This window comes from Coccinella septempunctata, chromosome 3, assembly GCF_907165205.1.
Source record: "Coccinella septempunctata chromosome 3, icCocSept1.1, whole genome shotgun sequence".
NCBI classification, from domain to species: domain Eukaryota; kingdom Metazoa; phylum Arthropoda; class Insecta; order Coleoptera; family Coccinellidae; genus Coccinella; species Coccinella septempunctata.
Window position 1 is genome coordinate 17,364,739 of NC_058191.1, and position 23,695 is coordinate 17,388,433.

At 37.8% G+C, this 23,695-nt stretch overlaps 1 protein-coding gene across 1 annotated transcript; it reads left to right on the forward strand.

Moving 5' to 3' along the window:
• The first annotated feature begins 13,862 nt into the window (after positions 1-13,862).
• On the forward strand, positions 13,863-14,310 carry LOC123310314 (histone H1-like). The gene is made up of 2 exons (XM_044893780.1): positions 13,863-14,063; positions 14,131-14,310. Exons 1-2 carry the CDS (start codon positions 13,863-13,865, stop codon positions 14,308-14,310), a joined length of 381 nt encoding a protein of 126 aa, XP_044749715.1.
• The last annotated feature ends 9,385 nt before the right edge of the window (positions 14,311-23,695 follow it).

Below are 23,695 nucleotides of genomic sequence, written 5' to 3' on the forward strand. Positions count from 1 at the left end.
GGTCATTTCGGCAAAGTGTGATATCAATTCCTCAAAAACTGTTGGATCAATTCGAACCAAATCTCGAAACAGCACATAGTTTTCGAATTGAGATGCACATGTTGAATTTCAGTTCGATAGTTCTGATAGGAATTGAGATTTCAGTGGTCGATTCGACAAAATATCATTTCAATTCCTCAAAAACTGTTGGACCAATTCGCCCCATATCTGGAAACTGCACATAGTTTTCGAATTGAGATGCACATGTTGAATTTCAGTTCGATAGTTCAGATAGGAATTGAGATTTCAGTGGTCGATTCGACAAAATATCATTTCAGTTCCTAAGGAACTCTTGGTTCAATTCGAACCAAATCTTGAAATTTCACACAGTTTTCGAATTGAGATGCACATGTTGAATTTCAGTTCGATAGTTCAGATAGGAATTGAGATTTCAGTGGTCAATTCGGCAAAGTGTGATATCAATTCCTCGAAAACTGTTGGATCAATTCCAACCAAATCTTGAAACAGCACATAGTTTTCGAATTGAGATGCACATGTTGAATTTCAGTTCGATAGTTCCGATAGGAATTGAGATTTCAGTGGTCGATTCAACAAAATATCATTTCAATTCCCAAGGAACTATTGGATCAATCGACCAAAATCTCGAAACTGTACACAGTTTTCGAATTGAGATGCACATGTTGAATTTCAAATCGATAGTTCAGATAGGAATTGAGATTTTAGTGGTCAATTCGGCAAAGTGTGATATCAATTCCCAAAAACTGTTGGATCAATTCGAACCAAATCTTGAAACTGTACACAGTCTTCGAATTGAGATGCACATTTCGAATTTCAGTTCGATAGTTATGATAGGAATTGAGATTTCAGTGGTCCATTCGGCAAACTGTGATATCAATTCCTCGAAAACTGTTGGATCAATTCGAACCAAATCTTGAAACTGCACATAGTTTTCGGATTGAGATGCACATGTTGAATTTCAGTTCGATAGTTCAGATAGGAATTGAGATTTCAATGGTCAATTCGGCAAAGTGTGATATCAATTCCTCGAAAACTGTTGGTTCAATTCGAACCAAATCTTGAAATTTCACATAGTTTTAGAATTGAGATGCACATGTTGAATTTCAGTTCGATAGTTCTGATAGGAATTGAGATTTCAGTGGTCGATTCGACATATTATCATTTCAATTCCTAAGGAACTATTGAATCAATTCGACCAAAATCTCGAAACTGTACACAGTTTTCGAAATGAGATGCACATGTTGAATTTCAGTTCGATAGTTCTGATAGGAATTGAGATTTCAGTGGTCGATTCGACATAGTATCATTTCAATTCCTAAGGAACTATTGAATCAATTCGAACCAAATCTTGAAACTGTACATTGTTTTCGAATTGAGATGCACATGTTGAATTTCAGATCGATAGTTCTGATAGGAATTGAGATTTCAGTGGTCGATTCGACATAGTATCATTTCAATTCCTAAGGAACTATTGAATCAATTCGACCAAAATCTCGAAACTGTACACAGTTTTCGAAATGAGATGCACATGTTGAATTTCAGTTCGATAGTTCTGATAGGAATTGAGATTTCAGTTCTCGATTCGACATAGTATCATTTCAATTCCTAAGGAACTATTGAATCAATTCGAACCAAATCTTGAAACTGTACATTGTTTTCGAATTGAGATGCACATGTTGAATTTCAGATCGATAGTTCTGATAGGAATTGAGATTTCAGTGGACGATTCGACATAGTATCATTTCAATTCCTAAGGAACCATTGAATCAATTCAACCAAAATCTCGAAACTGTACACAGTCTTCGAATTGAGATGCACATGTTGAATTTCAGTTCGATAGTTATGATAGGAATTGAGATTTCAGTGGTCCATTCGGCAAACTGTGATATCAATTCCTCGAAAACTGTTGAATCAATTCGAACCAAATCTTGAAACTGCACATAGTTTTCGGATTGAGATGCACATGTTGAATTTCAGTTCGATAGTTCAGATAGGAATTGAGATTTCAATGGTCAATTCGGCAAAGTGTGATATCAATTCCTCGAAAACTGTTGATTCAATTCAAACCAAATCTTGACATTTCACATAGTTTTCGAATTGAGATGCACATGTTGAATTTCAGTTCGATAGTTCAGATAGGAATCAAGATTTCAGTGGTCTTTTCGGCAAAGTGTGATATCAATTCCTCAAAAACTGTTGGATCAATTCGAACCAAATCTCGAAACAGCACATAGTTTTCGAATTGAGATGCACATGTTGAATTTCAGTTCGATAGTTCTGATAGGAATTGAGATTTCAGTGGTCGATTCGACAAAATATCATTTCAGTTCCTAAGGAACTCTTGGTTCAATTCGAATCAAATCTTGAAATTTCACACAGTTTTCGAATTGAGATGCACATGTTGAATTTCAGTTCGATAGTTCAGATAGGAATTGAGATTTCAGTGGTCAATTCGGCAAAGTGTGATATCAATTCCTCGAAAACTGTTGGATCAATTCCAACCAAATCTTGAAACAGCACATAGTTTTCGAATTGAGATGCACATGTTGAATTTCAGTTCGATAGTTCCGATAGGAATTGAGATTTCAGTGGTCGATTCAACAAAATATCATTTCAATTCCCAAGGAACTATTGGATCAATCGACCAAAATCTCGAAACTGTACACAGTTTTCGAATTGAGATGCACATGTTGAATTTCAAATCGATAGTTCAGATAGGAATTGAGATTTTAGTGGTCTTTTCGGCAAAGTGTGATATCAATTCCTCAAAAACTGTTGGATCAATTCGAACCAAATCTCGAAACAGCACATAGTTTTCGAAATGAGATGCACATGTTGAATTTCAGTTCGATAGTTCTGATAGGAATTGAGATTTCAGTGGTCGATTCGACAAAATATCATTTCAATTCCTCAAAAACTGTTGGACCAATTCGCCCCATATCTGGAAACTGCACATAGTTTTCGAATTGAGATGCACATGTTGAATTTCAGTTCGATAGTTCAGATAGGAATTGAGATTTCAGTGGTCGATTCGACAAAATATCATTTCAGTTCCTAAGGAACTCTTGGTTCAATTCGAACCAAATCTTGAAATTTCACACAGTTTTCGAATTGAGATGCACATGTTGAATTTCAGTTCGATAGTTCAGATAGGAATTGAGATTTCAGTGGTCAATTCGGCAAAGTGTGATATCAATTCCTCGAAAACTGTTGGATCAATTCCAACCAAATCTTGAAACAGCACATAGTTTTCGAATTGAGATGCACATGTTGAATTTCAGTTCGATAGTTCCGATAGGAATTGAGATTTCAGTGGTCGATTCAACAAAATATCATTTCAATTCCCAAGGAACTATTGGATCAATCGACCAAAATCTCGAAACTGTACACAGTTTTCGAATTGAGATGCACATGTTGAATTTCAAATCGATAGTTCAGATAGGAATTGAGATTTTAGTGGTCAATTCGGCAAAGTGTGATATCAATTCCCAAAAACTGTTGGATCAATTCGAACCAAATCTTGAAACTGTACACAGTCTTCGAATTGAGATGCACATTTCGAATTTCAGTTCGATAGTTATGATAGGAATTGAGATTTCAGTGGTCCATTCGGCAAACTGTGATATCAATTCCTCGAAAACTGTTGGATCAATTCGAACCAAATCTTGAAACTGCACATAGTTTTCGGATTGAGATGCACATGTTGAATTTCAGTTCGATAGTTCAGATAGTTGAGATTTCAATGGTCAATTCGGCAAAGTGTGATATCAATTCCTCGAAAACTGTTGGTTCAATTCGAACCAAATCTTGAAATTTCACATAGTTTTAGAATTGAGATGCACATGTTGAATTTCAGTTCGATAGTTCTGATAGGAATTGAGATTTCAGTGGTCGATTCGACATATTATCATTTCAATTCCTAAGGAACTATTGAATCAATTCGACCAAAATCTCGAAACTGTACACAGTTTTCGAAATGAGATGCACATGTTGAATTTCAGTTCGATAGTTCTGATAGGAATTGAGATTTCAGTGGTCGATTCGCCATAGTATCATTTCAATTCCTAAGGAACTATTGAATCAATCCGAACCAAATCTTGAAACTGTAAATTGTTTTCGAATTGAGATGCACATGTTGAATTTCAGATCGATAGTTCTGATAGGAATTGAGATTTCAGTGGACGATTCGACATAGTATCATTTCAATTCCTAAGGAACTATTGAATCAATTCAACCAAAATCTCGAAACTGTACACAGTCTTCGAATTGAGATGCACATGTTGAATTTCAGTTCGATAGTTATGATAGGAATTGAGATTTCAGTGGTCCATTCGGCAAACTGTGATATCATTTCCTCGAAAACTGTTGGATCAATTCGAACCAAATCTTGAAACTGCACATAGTTTTCGGATTGAGATGCACATGTTGAATTTCAGTTCGATAGTTCAGATAGGAATTGAGATTTCAGTGGTCCATTCGGCAAACTGTGATATCAATTCCTCGAAAACTGTTGGATCAATTCGAACCAAATCTTGAAACTGCACATAGTTTTCGGATTGAGATGCACATGTTGAATTTCAGTTCGATAGTTCAGATAGGAATTGAGATTTCAATGGTCAATTCGGCAAAGTGTGATATCAATTCCTCGAAAACTGATGGTTCAATTCGAACCAAATCTTGACATTTCACATAGTTTTCGAATTGAGATGCACATGTTGAATTTCAGTTCGATAGTTCAGATAGGAATCAAGATTTCAGTGGTCTTTTCGGCAAAGTGTGATATCAATTCCTCAAAAACTGTTGGATCAATTCGAACCAAATCTCGAAACAGCACATAGTTTTCGAATTGAGATGCACATGTTGAATTTCAGTTCGATAGTTCTGATAGGAATTGAGATTTCAGTGGTCGATTCGACAAAATATCATTTCAATTCCCAAGGAACTATTGGATCAATTCGACCCAAATCCCGAAACTGTATTCAGTTTTCGAATTGAGATGCACATGTTGAATTTCAGTTCGATAGTTCAGAGAGGAATTGAGATTTCAGTGGTCAATTCGGCAAAGTGTGATATCAATTCCTCGAAAACTGTTGGATCAATTCGAACCAAATCTTGAAACTGCACGTAGTTTTCGGATTGAGATGCACATGGTGAATTTCAGTTCGATAGTTCAGATAGGAATCGAGATTTCAGTGGTCTTTTCGGCAAAGTGTGAAATGAATTCCTCAAAAACTGTTGGATCAATTCCAACCAAATCTTGAAACTGCACATAGTTTTCGGATTGAGATGCACCTGTTGAATTTCAGTTCGATAGTTCAGATAGGAATCAAGATTTCAGTGGTCTTTTCGGCAAAGTGTGATATCAATTCCTCAAAAACTGTTGGATCAATTCGAACCAAATCTCAAAACAGCACATAGTTTTCGAATTGAGATGCACATGTTGAATTTCAGATCGATAGTTCTGATAGGAATGGAGATTTCAGAAGTCGATTCGACAAAATATCATGTCAATTCCCAAGGAACTATTGGATCAATTCGACCCAAATCCCGAAACTGTATTCAGTTTTCGAATTGAGATGCACATGTTGAATTTCAGTTCGATAGTTCTGATAGGAATTGAGATTTCAGTGGTCGATTCGACAAAATATCATTTCAATTCCTCAAAAACTGTTGGACCAATTCGCCCCATATCTTGAAACTGCACATAGTTTTCGAATTGAGATGCACATGTTGAATTTCAGTTCGATAGTTCAGATAGGAATTGAGATTTGAGTGGTCGATTCGACAAAATATCATTTCAGTTCCTAAGGAACTCTTGGTTCAATTCGAACCAAATCTTGAAATTTCACAAAGTTTTCGAATTGAGATGCACATGTTGAATTTCAGTTCGATAGTTCAGATAGGAATTGAGATTTCAGTGGTCCATTCGGCAAAATATCATTTCAATTCCTCAAAAACTGTTGGACCAATTCGCCCCATATCTTGAAACTGCACATAGTTTTCGAATTGAGATGCACAAATTGAATTTCAGTTCGATAGTTCAGATAGGAATTGAGATTTCAGTGGTCGATTCGACAAAATATCATTTCAGTTCCTAAGGAACTCTTGGTTCAATTCGAACCAAATCTTGAAATTTCACACAGTTTTCGAATTGAGATGCACATGTTGAATTTCAGTTCGATAGTTCAGATAGGAATTGAGATTTCAGTGGTCAATTCGGCAAAGTGTGATATCAATTCCTCGAAAACTGTTGGATCAATTCCAACCAAATCTTGAAACAGCACATAGTTTTCGAATTGAGATGCACATGTTGAATTTCAGTTCGATAGTTCCGATAGGAATTGAGATTTCAGTGGTCGATTCAACAAAATATCATTTCAATTCCCAAGGAACTATTGGATCAATCGACCAAAATCTCGAAACTGTACACAGTTTTCGAATTGAGATGCACATGTTGAATTTCAAATCGATAGTTCAGATAGGAATTGAGATTTTAGTGGTCAATTCGGCAAAGTGTGATATCAATTCCCAAAAACTGTTGGATCAATTCGAACCAAATCTTGAAACTGCACATTGTTTTCGAATTGAGATGCACATGTTGAATTTCAGATCGATAGTTCTGATAGGAATTGAGATTTCAGTGGTCGATTCGACATAGTATCATTTCAATTCCTAAGGAACTATTGAATCAATTCAATCAAAATCTCGAAACTGTACACAGTCTTCGAATTGAGATGCACATTTCGAATTTCAGTTCGATAGTTCAGATAGGAATTGAGATTTCAATGGTCAATTCGGCAAAGTGTGATATCAATTCCTCGAAAACTGTTGGTTCAATTCGAACCAAATCTTGACATTTCACATAGTTTTCGAATTGAGATGCACATGTTGAATTTCAGTTCGATAGTTCAGATAGGAATCAAGATTTCAGTGGTCTTTTCGGCAAAGTGTGATATCAATTCCTCAAAAACTGTTGGATCAATTCGAACCAAATCTCGAAACAGCACATAGTTTTCGAATTGAGATGCACATGTTGAATTTCAGTTCGATAGTTCTGATAGGAATTGAGATTTCAGTGGTCGATTCGACAAAATATCATTTCAATTCCCAAGGAACTATTGGATCAATTCGACCCAAATCCCGAAACTGTATTCAGTTTTCGAATTGAGATGCACATGTTGAATTTCAGTTCGATAGTTCAGAGAGGAATTGAGATTTCAGTGGTCAATTCGGCAAAGTGTGATATCAATTCCTCGAAAACTGTTGGATCAATTCGAACCAAATCTTGAAACTGCACGTAGTTTTCGGATTGAGATGCACATGGTGAATTTCAGTTCGATAGTTCAGATAGGAATCGAGATTTCAGTGGTCTTTTCGGCAAAGTGTGAAATGAATTCCTCAAAAACTGTTGGATCAATTCCAACCAAATCTTGAAACAGCACATAGTATTCGAATTGAGATGCACATGTTGAATTTCAGTTCGATAGTTCTGATAGGAATTGAGATTTCATTGGTCGATTCAACAAAATATCATTTCAATTCCCAAGGAACTATTGGATCAATTTGACCCAAATCCCGAAACTGTACTCAGTTTTCGAATTGAGATGCACATGTTGAATTTCAAATCGATAGTTCAGATAGGAATTGAGATTTCATTGGTCAATTCGGCAAAGTGTGATATCAATTCCTAAAAACTGTTGGATCAATTCGACCCAAATCTTGAAACTGTACACAGTTTTCGAATTGAGATGCACATGTTGAATTTCAGTTCGATAGTTCAGATAGGAATCGAGATTTCAGTGGTCTTTTCGGCAAAGTGTGAAATCAATTCCTCAAAAACTGTTGGATCAATTCTAACCAAATCTTGAAACAGCACATAGTTTTCGAATTGAGATGCACATGTTTAATTTCAGTTCGATAGTTCCGATAGGAATTGAGATTTCAGTGGTCGATTCAACAAAATATCATTTCAATTCCCAAGGAACTATTGGATCCATTCGACCCAAATCCCGAAACTGTACTCAGTTTTCGAATTGAGATGCACATGTTGAATTTCAGTTCGATAGTTCAGATAGGAATTGAGATTTCAGTGGTCAATTCGGCAAAGTGTGATTTCAATTCCTCGAAAACTGTTGGTTCAATTCGAACCAAATCTTGAAATTTCACACAGGTTTCGAATTGAGATGCACATGTTGAATTTCAGTATGATAGTTCTGATAGGAATTCAGATTTCAGTGGTCAATTCGGCAAAGTGTGATATCAATTCCTCGAAAACTGTTAGATCAATTCGAACCAAATCTTGAAACTGCACATAGTTTTCGGATTGAGATGCACATGTTGAAATTCAGTTCGATAGTTCAGATAGGAATCGAGATTTCGGTGGTCTTTTCGGCAAAGTGTGATATCAATTCCTCAAAAACTGTTGGATCAATTCGAACCAAATCTTGAAACTGCACATAGTTTTCGGATTGAGATGCACATGTTGAATTTCAGTTCGATAGTTCAGATAGGAAGTGAGATTTCAATGGTCAATTCGGCAAAGTGTGATATCAATTCCTCGAAAACTGTTGGTTCAATTCGAACCAAATCTTGAAATTTCACATAGTTTTCGAATTGAGATGCACATGTTGAATTTCAGTATGATAGTTCTGATAGGAATTCAGATTTCAGTGGTCGATTCGACAAAATGTCATTTCAATTCCCAAGGAACTATTGGATCAATTCGACCCAAATCCCGAAACTATATTCAGTTTTCGAATTGAGATGCACATGTTGAATTTCAGTTCGATAGTTAGATAGGAATTGAGATTTCAGTGGTCCATTCGGCAAACTGTGATATCAATTCCTCAAAAACTGTTGGATCAATTCGACCCAAATCTTGAAACTGCACATAGTTTTCGGATTGAGATGCACCTGTTGAATTTCAGTTCGATAGTTCAGATAGGAATCAAGATTTCAGTGGTCTTTTCGGCAAAGTGTGATATCAATTCCTCAAAAACTGTTGGATCAATTCGAACCAAATCTCGAAACAGCACATAGTTTTCGAATTGAGATGCACATGTTGAATTTCAGTTCGATAGTTCTGATAGGAATTGAGATTTCAGTGGTCGATTCGACAAAATATCATTTCAATTCCTCAAAAACTGTTGGACCAATTCGCCCCATATATTGAAACTGCACATAGTTTTCGAATTGAGATGCACATGTTGAATTTCAGTTCGATAGTTCAGATAGGAATTGAGATTTCAGTGGTCGATTCGACAAAATATCATTTCAGTTCCTAAGGAACTCTTGGTTCAATTCGAATCAAATCTTGAAATTTCACACAGTTTTCGAATTGAGATGCACATGTTGAATTTCAGTTCGATAGTTCAGATAGGAATTGAGATTTCAGTGGTCCATTCGGCAAACTGTGATATCAATTCCTCGAAAAGTGTTGGATCAATTCGAACCAAATCTTGAAACTGCACATAGTTTTCGGATTGAGATGCACATGTTGAATTTCAGTTCGATAGTTCAGATAGGAATTGAGATTTCAATGGTCAATTCGGCAAAGTGTGATATCAATTCCTCGAAAACTGTTGGTTCAATTCAAACAAAATCTTGACATTTCACATAGTTTTCGAATTGAGATGCACATGTTGAATTTCAGTTCGATAGTTCCGAGGGGTGAACCGGTCGTGAATTGTGGTGTACAAATTGCAGGAATTGTCATGAATTGAATTGAATTGCCAAGAATTGTTGAGAATTGTCATGAATTGCCAGGAATTGTGGTGAATTGTCAAGAATTGTTGTGAATTGCCAAGAATTGTGTGAATTGTCAGAGATTGTTGAGAATTGTCGTGAATTGTGGAGAATGGACTATTTTTCTAAATTTCAAAATCTAAGAATTTTTAAAACTCAAATACATATATGGAAATTTATTTTTTTAGAATTTTAACACATTGCATTCGGTCGGAAATTGTGGTTTCAGAAGAGCTCCCTTATAGAACATGGATATGTTCTAAGGTATAGAATTCAGAAATTTTTTTTTGTAATATGTGGATATTTCGGTGGATATGGGATTCTATATTTTCTTGATCGGTTTCACTGGTGTCGAATTGACAAAAATTACTAGACTGTAGTAAGGGCATTCTACGTTACACGCTTTTACACAATCGAATGTTTATTAAGTTTCGAAGGGTGTATATCTGAATTTTGAAGCGAATCTCTTACGTGTTGGATAACTAATGGAAATGGGTTTCCATAAATAATTTGAATTCGATTTTGGAGTTTTAGGAAACTTGCCCATCGTCGTAAATTATAAAGAATTGTTCTGAACTATTAATTTCCGTGAATTGTTCGAAAATTCTCATGAATTGTCTGGAATTGTTATGAATTGCAATGCATTTTCTAATTGTTGGGCGATTCGCTGTCTTGCAATTCACAGGTGTCCAACCTGTCCAACTATTAGGACGCAGAAAGGGAGGTTTGCACATGTATATGGACATGTATATAGTCATATTCATGTAGACATGTATATAGTCGCATGCCGGCGCAATAGTGCAAACTCCGAGTTTAATTTCTGTATTCTGTGATTTGAATTGAAGTGATATAAGATTGAGCAGGTAAGAATTATACAACATCTAATTTTTTCATTATTTCTTATTGATACACAATAATTTCCTACGGGTGTGAAGCCAGGTTTCTTTCATCCACAGTTACAATCTGTCAACGCCGCGCTCTAAGGATAACTGTATTGTTCAGTATACAATTCTTACAGTTCTGAAAAAGATATTGATGCTCGTTTTAGGATTTGAGTTTTTCTTGGAAAAAGAATGAGATATGGTGCAATCGGATATTATTCATACCTTGATTTATACCAATGAAAATCATCAAAGCTCATTGTCAGCCCGTACGGGCCTGGAGGGATTCAAAGTTAAAAATTTCAAATTTTCTCGGGACATGTGCATTCTTGAGAATAGAGTAAATTGGTTCGATATAATATAACATTTTACATCATGAACAGTCATCAAAACACACTGTTAACCTGTACAGGGACTATTCACCAACAATATTGGTGAATATTGGTCCCGATCTCTTTGCGTTCAATAGCAGGTACCTGAAACGATTCCTTTGGTTGAAACCGTTTTATGACTCTGTTGGGAATAACCCATTAAAATCATTGTTAAGAACGGGCGTTCTTTCTTCAATGCATATCATATAATTTTGGTTATTTCAACCCCATTTTTAACACTTTTATAATTTCTGAGAAGATGTTAATTCGAAATGTCGGTCTATATCGGTATATCGATTGCAATAATGTCAATTATATATTCACAGCTTCTTCCCTTTCAACCTGACAAAGATCATTCGGAGGTTCATCTAAGACTTGGAGACTCGCTTGGAGATGTCCCTCCAAGTCTAAAATAAAAATTATTTGAAACATTTGTCTAATGTTTGTAATCAATAGAGCTTTAGTAATGTAATAATTAAGGTTCGCGTTGAATGAATTCCTAGATATGTAGGTACACACTAAGGATCACCGAATTGGGCAATTCGGAGAGGGATATATTTTTAGTTGATTAATCAGTGAAGATGAATTAATAATATTAATAATTGTTTTCAGCACTCAAAAAGTAGACATAGATATGTCAGCACGTGTGTCGAATCTCTTGATGGTTATTCTTTAAGCTCTTTGTTATTCCATATAAATTGAACGAACAACTTTCATGAGAACACAAACTTGATTTCAACGCACCATGTTTCTGAAACCTGGTAAGTTGTGTTATTATTTTGTAGTACTTCACATACTTTCATAAAATTCCATAAAATAACTCGACATGTTGATGTATGATTTAAAATTAATAGCTTGCACAGTAACCATTTTTTTCAACTACTCGATCAATTTGCGTTTGATAGAAGGTACTGATTCAAAAGATTCCACCTAGAAGTATTTCTTCGCTTCATAAAATTTTATAACTCAATTTGGAAAAACCTACAAAAATTGTCGTTACGAACGGGTACGCTCTGTTGTATTCAATATTAGGGTTGCCCATTTTGACCGAAAAGATTTTATGCACAGAATAACTCTAGAGCCATTTGCTGAGGGAATTTTAAAAAATTTACCTGAATGTATTTTTTCGGATCATACAATTTTATACCTCAATTTGGAAAAATCCAAAATTGTCGTTATGGAAGGGAATGCTCTTATCCTATATTAGGTCGTTTTCACAACATTTTATTCAGTTGAATTTCAAAGTTGTTTGAATCAGCCTATATAACTATATAACTATGTTGATGAGGGGAGGTTAAAAGTACATCAAACAATGAAGTATAGGATATCCATGGATAGAAGCAATTTCTGTAAGCTAGCCTCAGTTAGCCTTAACTACTATCTAGCTATATCTATAACACATATTATTGAGTGGTTTCAGACCTCTCATAGTGTGATGTGAAGAAAATTCCCAAAATATATATTAAAAAAAAAATACATAACTATGAATTGTATTGAATTGTCATGAATTGTATTGAATTGTCATGAATTGTATTGAATTGTCATGAATTGTATTGAATTGCCATGAATTGTATTGAATTGTCCGTGAATTGCCATGAATTTCCTTGAATTGTGTGAATTGTTGAATTGTCTGAATTGTTTTATATGCTATTATAGGAATTGCGTGAATTGTCTGAATTGTGGTGTACAACATTTTCATGACCGGTTCACCCCTCGGATAGTTCCGATAGGAATCAAGATTTCAGTGGTCTTTTCGGCAAAGTGTGATATCAATTCCTCAAAAACTGTTGGATCAATTCGAACCAAATCTCGAAACTGCACATAGTTTTCGAATTGAGATGCACATGTTGAATTTCAGTTCGATAGTTCTGATAGGAATTGAGATTTCAGTGGTCGATTCGACAAAATATCATTTCAATTCCTCAAAAACTGTTGGACCAATTCGCCCCATATCTTGAAACTGCACATAGTTTTCGAATTGAGATGCACATGTTTAATTTCAGTTCGATAGTTCAGATAGGAATTGAGATTTCAGTGGTCGATTCGACAAAATATCATTTCAGTTCCTAAGGAACTCTTGGTTCAATTCGAACCAAATCTTGAAATTTCACACAGTTTTCGAATTGAGATGCACATGTTGAATTTCAGTTCGATAGTTCAGATAGGAATTGAGATTTCAGTGGTCAATTCGGCAAAGTGTGATATCAATTCCTCGAAAACTGTTGGATCAATTCCAACCAAATCTTGTTTACAGATCTTAGTTACAGTTTCAAGATTTGGCTCGAATTGATCCAACAATTTTTGTGAAATTGATTTCACACTTTGCCGAATTGACCACTGAAATCTCAATTCCTATCTGAATTATCGAATTGAATGAAACTCAATACGTATATCTCAGTTCAAAAATTGTGTACAGTTTCGAGATTTGGATCGAATTTTGATGGTCAATCAATAAAAGAAAAACTTGTATTCATCATGAATTGTTCGACCAAGGAGACTCAAATTTCGAAATAATAACTAATGATAAGAATATCCGGGAACCTTGACAAGAGCGACTTTCGCAAGTCTGGGAAGAATAGTTTCGGTCCGTCAAAAATGACATCGTCTTTTTTTCCATATCGCATTCGTCCGAAATACGATGCAATGATGAACCCAATAATTGGTACAAATAAAAAATTCTAAATTCCTCGAGATTGCGCAGGAACCTTGCAATTTCAAGTCCTTAGCAATAATTTACCAACCAATCGCCCGTCAAATTTCCGTCAACTTCGCTAATATCGGTACCACTATCAGAAGAAATCTAAGGTGTAAAGGTTAAACAATGTCATTTTCAACTTCCGAGTCTGAAATGCGACAGGCAACTACGCCCGCCACTGCTGTTGGTAAGACGCTGAAAAAAGCTGAGAAAAAAACCTCAGCAAGGTCAAAACATGTCAAACCCAGCCATCCCCCAACTTCCGATATGGTTAATCGTGCCATCAAAGGATTGAAAGAAAGGAGCGGATCCTCGTTGCATGCTATCAAGAAATACATCGGTTCGAATTACAAGGTCGATTCTGAAAAACTTGCACCGTTCATAAGAAAAGACCGCTGTACAGTCCGGTTCCTTGATTCAGACCAAAGGAAAAGAAGCGTCTGGCTCTTTCAAATTGGCCGCTGGCGGTTCTACAACAAACGCGTCGAAGAAATTTGCGAAAAAATTGGTCAAGTCGGCCGATGGAGCAAATAAGAATGCATCACCTACAATGGCAGCCGACAAGAAGAACACATCACCTGCCAGGTCTACATCTATCTAGTGAGTAGGTCGGAAAAGAGAGCGGCAATTGCAACAGAAAAGAAGCCAAAATTAACGAAATCTCCCTCGAAAGCTAAGAAGGCAAACAAAAAGCCGACGAAGAAGTCCAAAGCACCGAAACCAAAAACGGTCAAATCAGTAACGGCTCCGAAGAAAGTAACGTCTCCCAAAAAGCAAAAGTAAAACGTATATAATTTTGGAAGGAAAAAAATTTAAATCCGGTCCTTTTCAGGGCCTCTAGAATTTTCTATCAAATATTACTTTTATAGATTTTCGCTCGCTAGAGATACGATGTCAGACAAGATGTTTTCATCGAACACGACATAGCATCATTTCAATTCCTAAGGAACTATTGGATCAATTCGACAAAAATCTCGAAACTGTACACAGTTTTCGAATTGAGATGCACATGGTGAATTTCAGTTCGATAGTTCTGATAGGAATTGAGATTTCAGTGGTCAATTCGGCAAAGTGTGATATCAATTCCTCGAAAACTGTTTTATCAATTCGAACCAAATCTTGAAACTGAACATAGTTTTCGGATTGAGATGCACATGTTGAATTTCAGTTCGAAAGGACCGTGGGGACCTGTGGACTTCAGTTCTACCTGGGGTTAGGCCCCCACAGTTGCTGGCGGTGTGGCAATGAAGGCCACCACAGGGAGGAATGCCGAGGGGAAAGGACGAAGTTCTGTTCCAGGTGCGGCCGTGTGGGGGTCCTTTCCAGGGTGTGTTGCGTTAGAGATAGGGGACCAGGGACCGCCAGAACTGCCTCAGGACCGACCGCAACTCCAGGGAGCAGGACAGAGGCCATACTGCCGGACCCCCGACTGAGGCCCGCCGTACCGCCAACACCGTCAGAACCGTTGCCGCCCCTACCGAGGTAGAAGGTGAAAATGGATTAGAATTACCGAAAAAAAAATTACCGATTATTAAAATGATACCGTTCCGAAAAATATCTTTTATTGCACCAACCGAAATGGTGGATGCGCTAACCGGAGTAGTAGTCGATTCGTCAAAATATCATTTCAATTCCTAAGGAACTATTGGATCAATTCGAACCAAATCTTGAAACTGCACATATGATGAATGAATGAATGAATGGTTTATTGGTGTATCTACAATTGTAATAATTGTTTCCACAAGTCAGGTAAACATCAACATCGACACAGTTTTATATAAAATATACACACTTATTGTAAAAACGACAGGACGTGACAAATTGAAACTTAACAAATAAGATAAACAAAGTTTACAATCTCATGACTTCCAGAACGAATTGAACTCATCAATCGAATAAAAAACATTGTCCAACAATATTTCCTTAATTTGCTTTTTAAATTTGACATGTGAAAGGTTTCTCAGCTCAGCAGGCAGTCTATTATATAACGACGCTGCACAATACTCCGGGTTGCTTTGGGATTTTTTCAGTCTCAAGAAATTTTTTCTGATTAGGGATTTATTTCTTGTGTCATATTCGTGTACGTCGGATTGCAAAGGATAATGCTTGTCACTGCCGTGGATGTAAAGTAAGTTTTCTAGAATAAAGATTGATGGAAAAGTTAAAATTCTCAACTTTTCGAAAACTTGCTTGCAGTTCTCCCTATAACTCAATCCTCCCAAAATCCTTATCGCACGTCTCTGCAATCTGAAGACTGATTCGCGTCGAGCACAGTTGCCCCAAAGTATGACAGCATACCTCAGTTTACTCTCCACGAGAGCAAAGTAGACCAATCTAAGTGTTTTCTCGGACAGCGAACAGGAAAGAACCCTCAGGGCAAATATATTTCTACTCAGACTGGATGTCAGCTCATCAACATGGGTACTCCAGGTAAGTGAAGCGTCCAGATACACTCCCAGGAACCTAACCGTGCTGTCATTGTCTACATCACATCTCTTTCTCAAACTCAGGGTCAGAGATTGTGTCTTATCTTCATTCATACTGAGACCATTTGCTGTAAACCATTCCAGAGCTCCCGACAGAGCCACCCGCGCTTTCTCGGCCAAGTCTTCGAGGTCACGTGATCTAACCTCAAATGTTGTATCATCCACAAATTGGGTTGTCTTTACTTCAGGCACATATTCGGGCAGATCGTTAATGTATATTATGAAAAGTACAGGTCCCAAATTTGATCCCTGTGCCAGCCCAAGGGTCAAGTCTGTCGTATCCGAATACATGTTATCCACGTAAACCGCTTGCCTACGATCGCTCAAAAATGAATCGATCAAATTTAGGGCTGTGGAATTGAATCCGTATCTCTCCAGTTTAAAAAGCAGCTTATTCCGATCGACACAGTCGAAGGCTTTTGAGAAGTCAACGAATGATCCCAAGCAATGTTCACCTTGCTCAAAACAATCGACAGTAAAGTCAATGAAGTGAATAATAGCATCGACCGTACTTCTGCCTTTTCGGTATCCAAACTGATTTTCTGAGAACAAGTTATTCTGTTCAAAGTAGCTTACTATCTGGCCTGCGATTACTTTTTCAAGAATCTTGGAGAACACCGGTACAATTGAAATGGGACGATAGTTGTTTTTATCCTTACGATCTCCTTTTTTATGAACTGGGATCACTTTAGAGATTTTTAAGCAATTTGGGAATTTTCCTGTCAGTAGACATTTATTAATCAGTTTAGTTAACGGCATAATGATTGAGCTAATATTAGCTTTAATTATCTGCACCGAAAGGTCATAATAATCCGTGGATTTGCTATTCCTCAAGCTCTTCACTATTTCACGCACCTCAATGAATCCCACCTCGCGGAATACAAATTCTAAGTTGTGTGGAACCCTCTTCTTAAATGATTGACCGAACTCCATCTGCGATGAGGCAAGCCGTGTTCTAATTGTCTCCGGCACTGTGGAAAAATGTTTGTTGAATACGTCGGGAGCAATGTTTATAGGGGGTGATACTCTATTCTTTCCCAGATGGTCATTCACGAGTTGCCAAGTAGTTTTGCATTTATTGTTTGAAGACTCAATTTTTCCGTCATAATAAGAAACTTTAGCTTTCTTTATTGCCTTCCTGTATTTCCTGGTAAGGTCATTTCGCACTAAAAGCAGATTTTCGGTTTTATACTTAGAGTACAAATTTCGAACCAAAAGTAATGTCTCCCTCATTTCTCGAAGTTCTTCAGAGAACCATCCGCAATACCGTTGTATGAGTTTTGTCCTCTTCATCCTCCTGGGGAAAGATGATGAGAATATATCAACAAAAATGTTATGGAATTCTACAAAACATTCCGCACCATCCAGCCCAGCATTTATGAAGTCCCAACATGTATTCTCAAGTTTACAATGCATCTCGTTGAATCCTGCCTGTGTTAGTGGTCTAAATGCTCTGTGAACGTAATTCGAACTCTTATTCAAGGTTCCTACGCGAAGAAACTGTGCTTCGTGATCCGAGAACTCAGTGTCTATTATTCCAGCCAATTCCCCAAGTGCATCAAAGTTCGTGAATATATTATCTATACAATTCTGATTCCTGGTGGGCTCAAATATTTTTTGTTTGAAACCATAGGATTTCAAGAGATCGACTACCACTTTCGCCTCCCTGTCCGTAACAAAATCCACATCTTGGTTGACGCTAAATTTAACATTGAAGTCACCACATATCACAACCCTGTCCCTATTAATAGCGAGTTCATTGAGAATAAGCTCCAAGTTAGAAGTGAAAGCATCGAGATTTCTCGATGGTGATGAATAAATACATATGATGATTAAATTACTTTTGAGTAGTTTAATAGCTGACAATTCACAATGCACTTCCAAGGATTTACTTCGGATATTACTGATAACTGAACACTCTGAACAGTTCACTAGTTTTCGCATGCATCTCAATATGCAACTCAATTCGAAAACTATGTGAAGTTTAAAGATTTGGGTCGAAATCATCAAACGGTTTTTGAGAAATTCATATCACACTTTGCCGAATTGACCACAGAAATCTTAATTCCTATCTGAATTATCGAACTGAATGAAACTCAATACGTATATCTCAGTTCAAAAATTGTGTAGAGTTTCGAGATTTGGATCGAATTTTGATGGTCAATGAATAAAAGAATAAGTTCTATTTATCATGAATTGTTCGATCAAGGAGACTCAACTTTCGGAATAATAACTTATGACAAGAATATCCATGAACCTTGACAAGAGCGACTTCGGCAAGTCTGGGAAGAATCGTTTCGGTCCGTCAAAAATGACATATCGGCCTATTTTCCATATCGCATTCGTCCGAAATACGATGCAATGATGAACCCAATAAATGGTACAAATAAAAAACTTTAAAATCCTCGAGATTGCGCAGGAAACTTTAAATTTCAAGTCCGTAGCAATAATTTACCAACCATTCGCCCGTAAAATTTTCGTCAACTTGGCTAATATCGGTCCCACTATTTGAAGAAATCCAAAGTGTTAAGGTCGAACAATGTTATTTTCAGCCCCCGAGTCTCAAGTGCGACAGGCAACCACGCCCGCCACTGGTGTATGTACACAGTTTGCGAATTGAGATGCACATGTTGAATTTCAGTTCGAAAGGACCGTGGGGACCTGTGGACTTCAGTTCTACCTGGGGTTAGGCCCCCACAGTTGCTGGCGGTGTGGCAATGAAGGCCACCACAGGGTGGACTGCCGAGGGGAAAGGACGAAGTTCTGTTCCAGGTGCGGCCGTGTGGGGGTTCTTTCCAGGGTGTGTTGCGTTAGAGATAGGGGACCAGGGACCGCCAGAACTGCCTCAGGACCGACCGCAACTCCAGGGAGCAGGACAGAGGCCATACTGCCGGACCTCCGACTGAGGCCCGCCGTACCGCCAACACCGTCAGAACCGTCGCCGCCCACATCGTTGCCGCCCCTACCGAAGTAGAAGGTGAAAATGGATTAGAATTACCGAAAAAAAAATTACCAATTATTAAAATGATACCGTTCCGAAAAATATCTTTTATTGCACCAACCGAAATGGTGGATGCGCTAACCGGAGTAGTAGTCGATTCGTCAAAATCATTTCAATTCCTAAGGAACTATTGGATCAATTCTAACCAAATCTTGAAACTGCACATAGTTTTCGCATGCATCTCAATATGCAACTCAATTCGAAAACTATGTGAAGTTTCAAGATTTGGGTCGAAATGATCAAACGGTTTTTGAGAAATTCATATCACACTTTGCCGAATTGACCACAGAAATCTTAATTCCTATCTGAATTATCGAACTGAATGAAACTCAATACGTATATCTCAGTTCAAAAATTGTGTAGAGTTTCGAGATTTGGATCGAATTTTGATGGTCAATGAATAAAAGAATAAGTTCTATTTATCATGAATTGTTCGATCAAGGAGACTCAACTTTCGGAATAATAACTTATGACAAGAATATCCATGAACCTTGACAAGAGCGACTTCGGCAAGTCTGGGAAGAATCGTTTCGGTCCGTCAAAAATGACATATCGGCCTATTTTCCATATCGCATTCGTCCGAAATACGATGCAATGATGAACCCAATAATTGGTACAAATAAAAAACTTTAAAATCCTCGAGATTGCGCAGGAAACTTTAAATTTCAAGTCCGTAGCAATAATTTACCAACCATTCGCCCGTAAAATTTTCGTCAACTTGGCTAATATCGGTCCCACTATTTGAAGAAATCCAAAGTGTTAAGGTCGAACAATGTTATTTTCATTAAATTACTTTTGTTATTTTGTTACAACCGTGCAACTACAGTTATTATAGAAGGAATGTTACAAGAAGCTATAGATGAAATAAATGACTGGTGTATTAAATGGAAAATAAAACTCAACGGACAAAAGAGCCAAGCGATATTACTGCAGAAGAGGAGACTAAGAACTACAACAAATCTAGAGGTAGATGGAGAAGAAATCGAATGGAAAAACGAAGCAAAATATTTAGGTATCACCCTAGACAAAGGTCTAACATGGAGAAGCCATATCAAACAAGCCGTTGACAAAACCAAGGCAGCGATGAATATGCTCTACCCGCTGATAGGTAGAAAGAGCCACATGTCAAATGAGAGAAAATTGAAAATAATCAAAGCCGTTGCTAGACCGCAACTGACTTATGGATCAGGTGCTTGGGGATTCGCGGCAAAGAGCCATATACAATGAATTCAGGCAACAGAAAACAAGCTACTACGATGTGCCATAGATGCGCCTTGGTTTGTCAGGAACAAACAGATATATCGAGATTTGGAGTGGGAAACCATCACCGAATTTATGAAGCGGAAAGCTGAAAAGTTATTCGAAACAGCGAAGGAACATCCAAACGAAGAACTCAGGAGACTAGTGGACTACGATCCGGAGGAAGACAGAAGAAGAATGAGAATTTACAAAAGAGACCGAGAGATCAATTGAGGAGAGATTAAAATGAGTACGACAACTTATTAAAACTATACTAAGAAGAGATATCCGAAATGGACGAACATGAAAACCCTAGCACGACAATGTGCAAGAAGAAATCAACCGATTAAGGGATAAATGGTTTATAGGCAAATGCCCGGAACCAACAAAAAGCAGGTTAGGTTTAGTGGGTCGCGAACTCAGGAGAGTGAGTAACCCCACAGTGTTCCCTAGAAATGGGTTCCTCTGGGCGAGAGATAGAGCCCCGTGTTTTCACGGTCGCAGATTCCCCCTGCTATAAAAAAAAAAACTACAGTCAAAGACGGTATAAAAATCATCGCGTCAACCGTAGATGATTTTAGAAAAATCACTACATTCTTCGAGCAGCATGGTAAAGAATTTTTTACCTACCAAATGAAGGAGGAGAAGAAGATATATGCCGTTATTAGGCATTTACCAACCGACGCTGATATTGCGTTGATTAAGTACGACCTGATATTCCAGGGAATATCAGACGCTGAGGTGTCCAGAATGACATCGACAATGACAAAGAAGCCAATACCTCTCTACATGGTTAAAACCCAGAAAAAGGCTCTTGTCAAGGTTCATGGATATTCTTGTCCTAAGTTATTATTCCGAAAGTTGAGTCTCCTTGATCGAACAATTCATGATAAATAGAACTTATTCTTTTATTCATTGACCATCAAAATTCGATCCAAATCTCGAAACTCTACACAATTTTTGAACTGAGATATACGTATTGAGTTTCATTCAGTTCGATAATTCAGATAGGAATTAAGATTTCTGTGGTCAATTCTGCAAAGTGTGATATGAATTTCTCAAAAACCGTTTGATCATTTCGACCTAAATCTTGAAACTTCACATAGTTTTCGAATTGAGATGCACATGTTGAATTTCATATCGATAGTTCTGATAGGAATTGAGATTTCAGAGGTCAATTCGGCAAAGTGTGATATCAATTTCCCATAAACTGTTGGATCAATTCGAGCCAAATTTTGAAACTGTACATAGTTTTCGAATTGAGTTGCATATTGAGATGCATGCGAAAACTATGTGCAGTTTCAAAATTTGGTTCGAATTGATCCAATAGTTCCTTAGGAATTGAAATGATATTTTGACGAATCGACTACTACTCCGGATAGCGCATCCACCATTTCGGTTGGTGCAATAAAAGATATTTTTCGGAATGGTATCATTTTAATAATCGGTAATTTTTTTTTGGGTAATTCTAATCCATTTTCACCTTCTACTTCGGTAGGGGGGCAACGATGTGGGCGGCGACGGTTCTGACGGTGTTGGCGGTACGGCGGGCCTCAGTCGGAGGTCCGGCAGTATGGCCTCTGTCCTGCTTCCTGGAGTTGCGGTCGGTCCTGAGGCAGTTCTGGCGGTCCCTGGTCCCCTATCTCTAACGCAACACACCCTGGAAAGGACTCCCACACGGTCGCACCTGGAACAGAACTTCGTCCTTTCCCCTCGGCAGTCCTCCCTGTGGTGGCCTTCATTGCCACACCGCCAACAACTGTGGGGGCCTAACCCTAGGTTGAACTGAAGTCCACAGGTCCCCACGGTCCTTTCGAACTGAAATTCAACATGTGCATCTCAATTCGAAAACTGTGTACATACATCAGTGGCGGGCGTGGTTGCCTGTCGCACTTGTGACTCGGAGGCTGAAAATGACATTGTTTGACCTTATTTTCACTAATAAGGTCAAACAATGTTTGACCTTAACACTTTGGATTTCTTCATATAGTGGGACCGATATTAGCCAAGTTGACGAAAGTTTTACGGGCGAATGGTTGGTAAATTATTGCTAAAGACTTGAAATTGAAAGTTTCCTGCGCAATCTCGAGGATTTGAAAGTTTTTTATTTGTACCAATTATTGGGTTCATCATTGCATCGTATTTCGGACGAATGCGATATGGAAAATAGGCCGATATGTCATTTTTGACGGACCGAAACGATTCTTCCCAGACTTGCCGAAGTCGCTCTTGTCAAGGTTCATGGATATTCTTGTCATAAGTTATTATTCCGAAAGTTGAGTCTCCTGGATCGAACAATTCATGATTAATAGAACTTATTCTTTTATTCATTGACCATCAAAATTCGATCCAAATCTCGAAACTCTACACAATTTTTGAACTGAGATATACGTATTGAGTTTCATTCAGTTCGATAATTTTGATAGGAATTAAGATTTCTGTGGTCAATTCGGCAAAGTGTGATATGAATTTCTCAAAAACCGTTTGATCATTTCGACCCAAATCTTGAAACTTCACATAGTTTTCGAATTGGGATGCACATGTTGAATTTCATATCGATAGTTCTGATAGGAATTGAGATTTCAGAGGTCAATTCGGCAAAGTGTGATATCAATTTCCCATAAACTGTTGGATCAATTCGAGCCAAATTTTGAAACTATACATAGTTTTCGAATTGAGGTGCATATTGAGATGCATGCGAAAACTATGTGCAGTTTCAAGATTTGGTTCGAATTGATCCAATAGTTCCTTAGGAATTGAAATGATATTTTGACGAATCGACTACTACTCCGGTTAGCGCATCCACCATTTCGGTTGGTGCAATAAAAGATATTTTTCGGAATGGTATCATTTTAATAATCGGTAATTTTTTTTTTCGGTAATTCTAATCCATTTTCACCTTCTACTTCGGTAGGGGCGGCAACGATGTGAGCGGCGACGGTTCTGACGGTGTTGGCGGTACGGCGGGCCTCAGTCGGAGGTCCGGCAGTATGGCCTCTTTCCTGCTCCCTGGAGTTGCGGTCGGTCCTGAGGCAGTTCTGGCGGTCATTGATCCCCTATCTCTAACGCAACACACCCTGGAAAAGACCCCCACACGGCCGCACCTGGAACAGAAATTCGTCCTTTCCCCTCGGCAGTCCTCCCTGTGGTGGCCTTCATTGCCACACCGCCAGCAACTGTGGGGGCCTAACCCCAGGTAGAACTGAAGTCCACAGGTCCCCACGGTCCTTTCGAACTGAAATTCAACATGTGCATCTCAA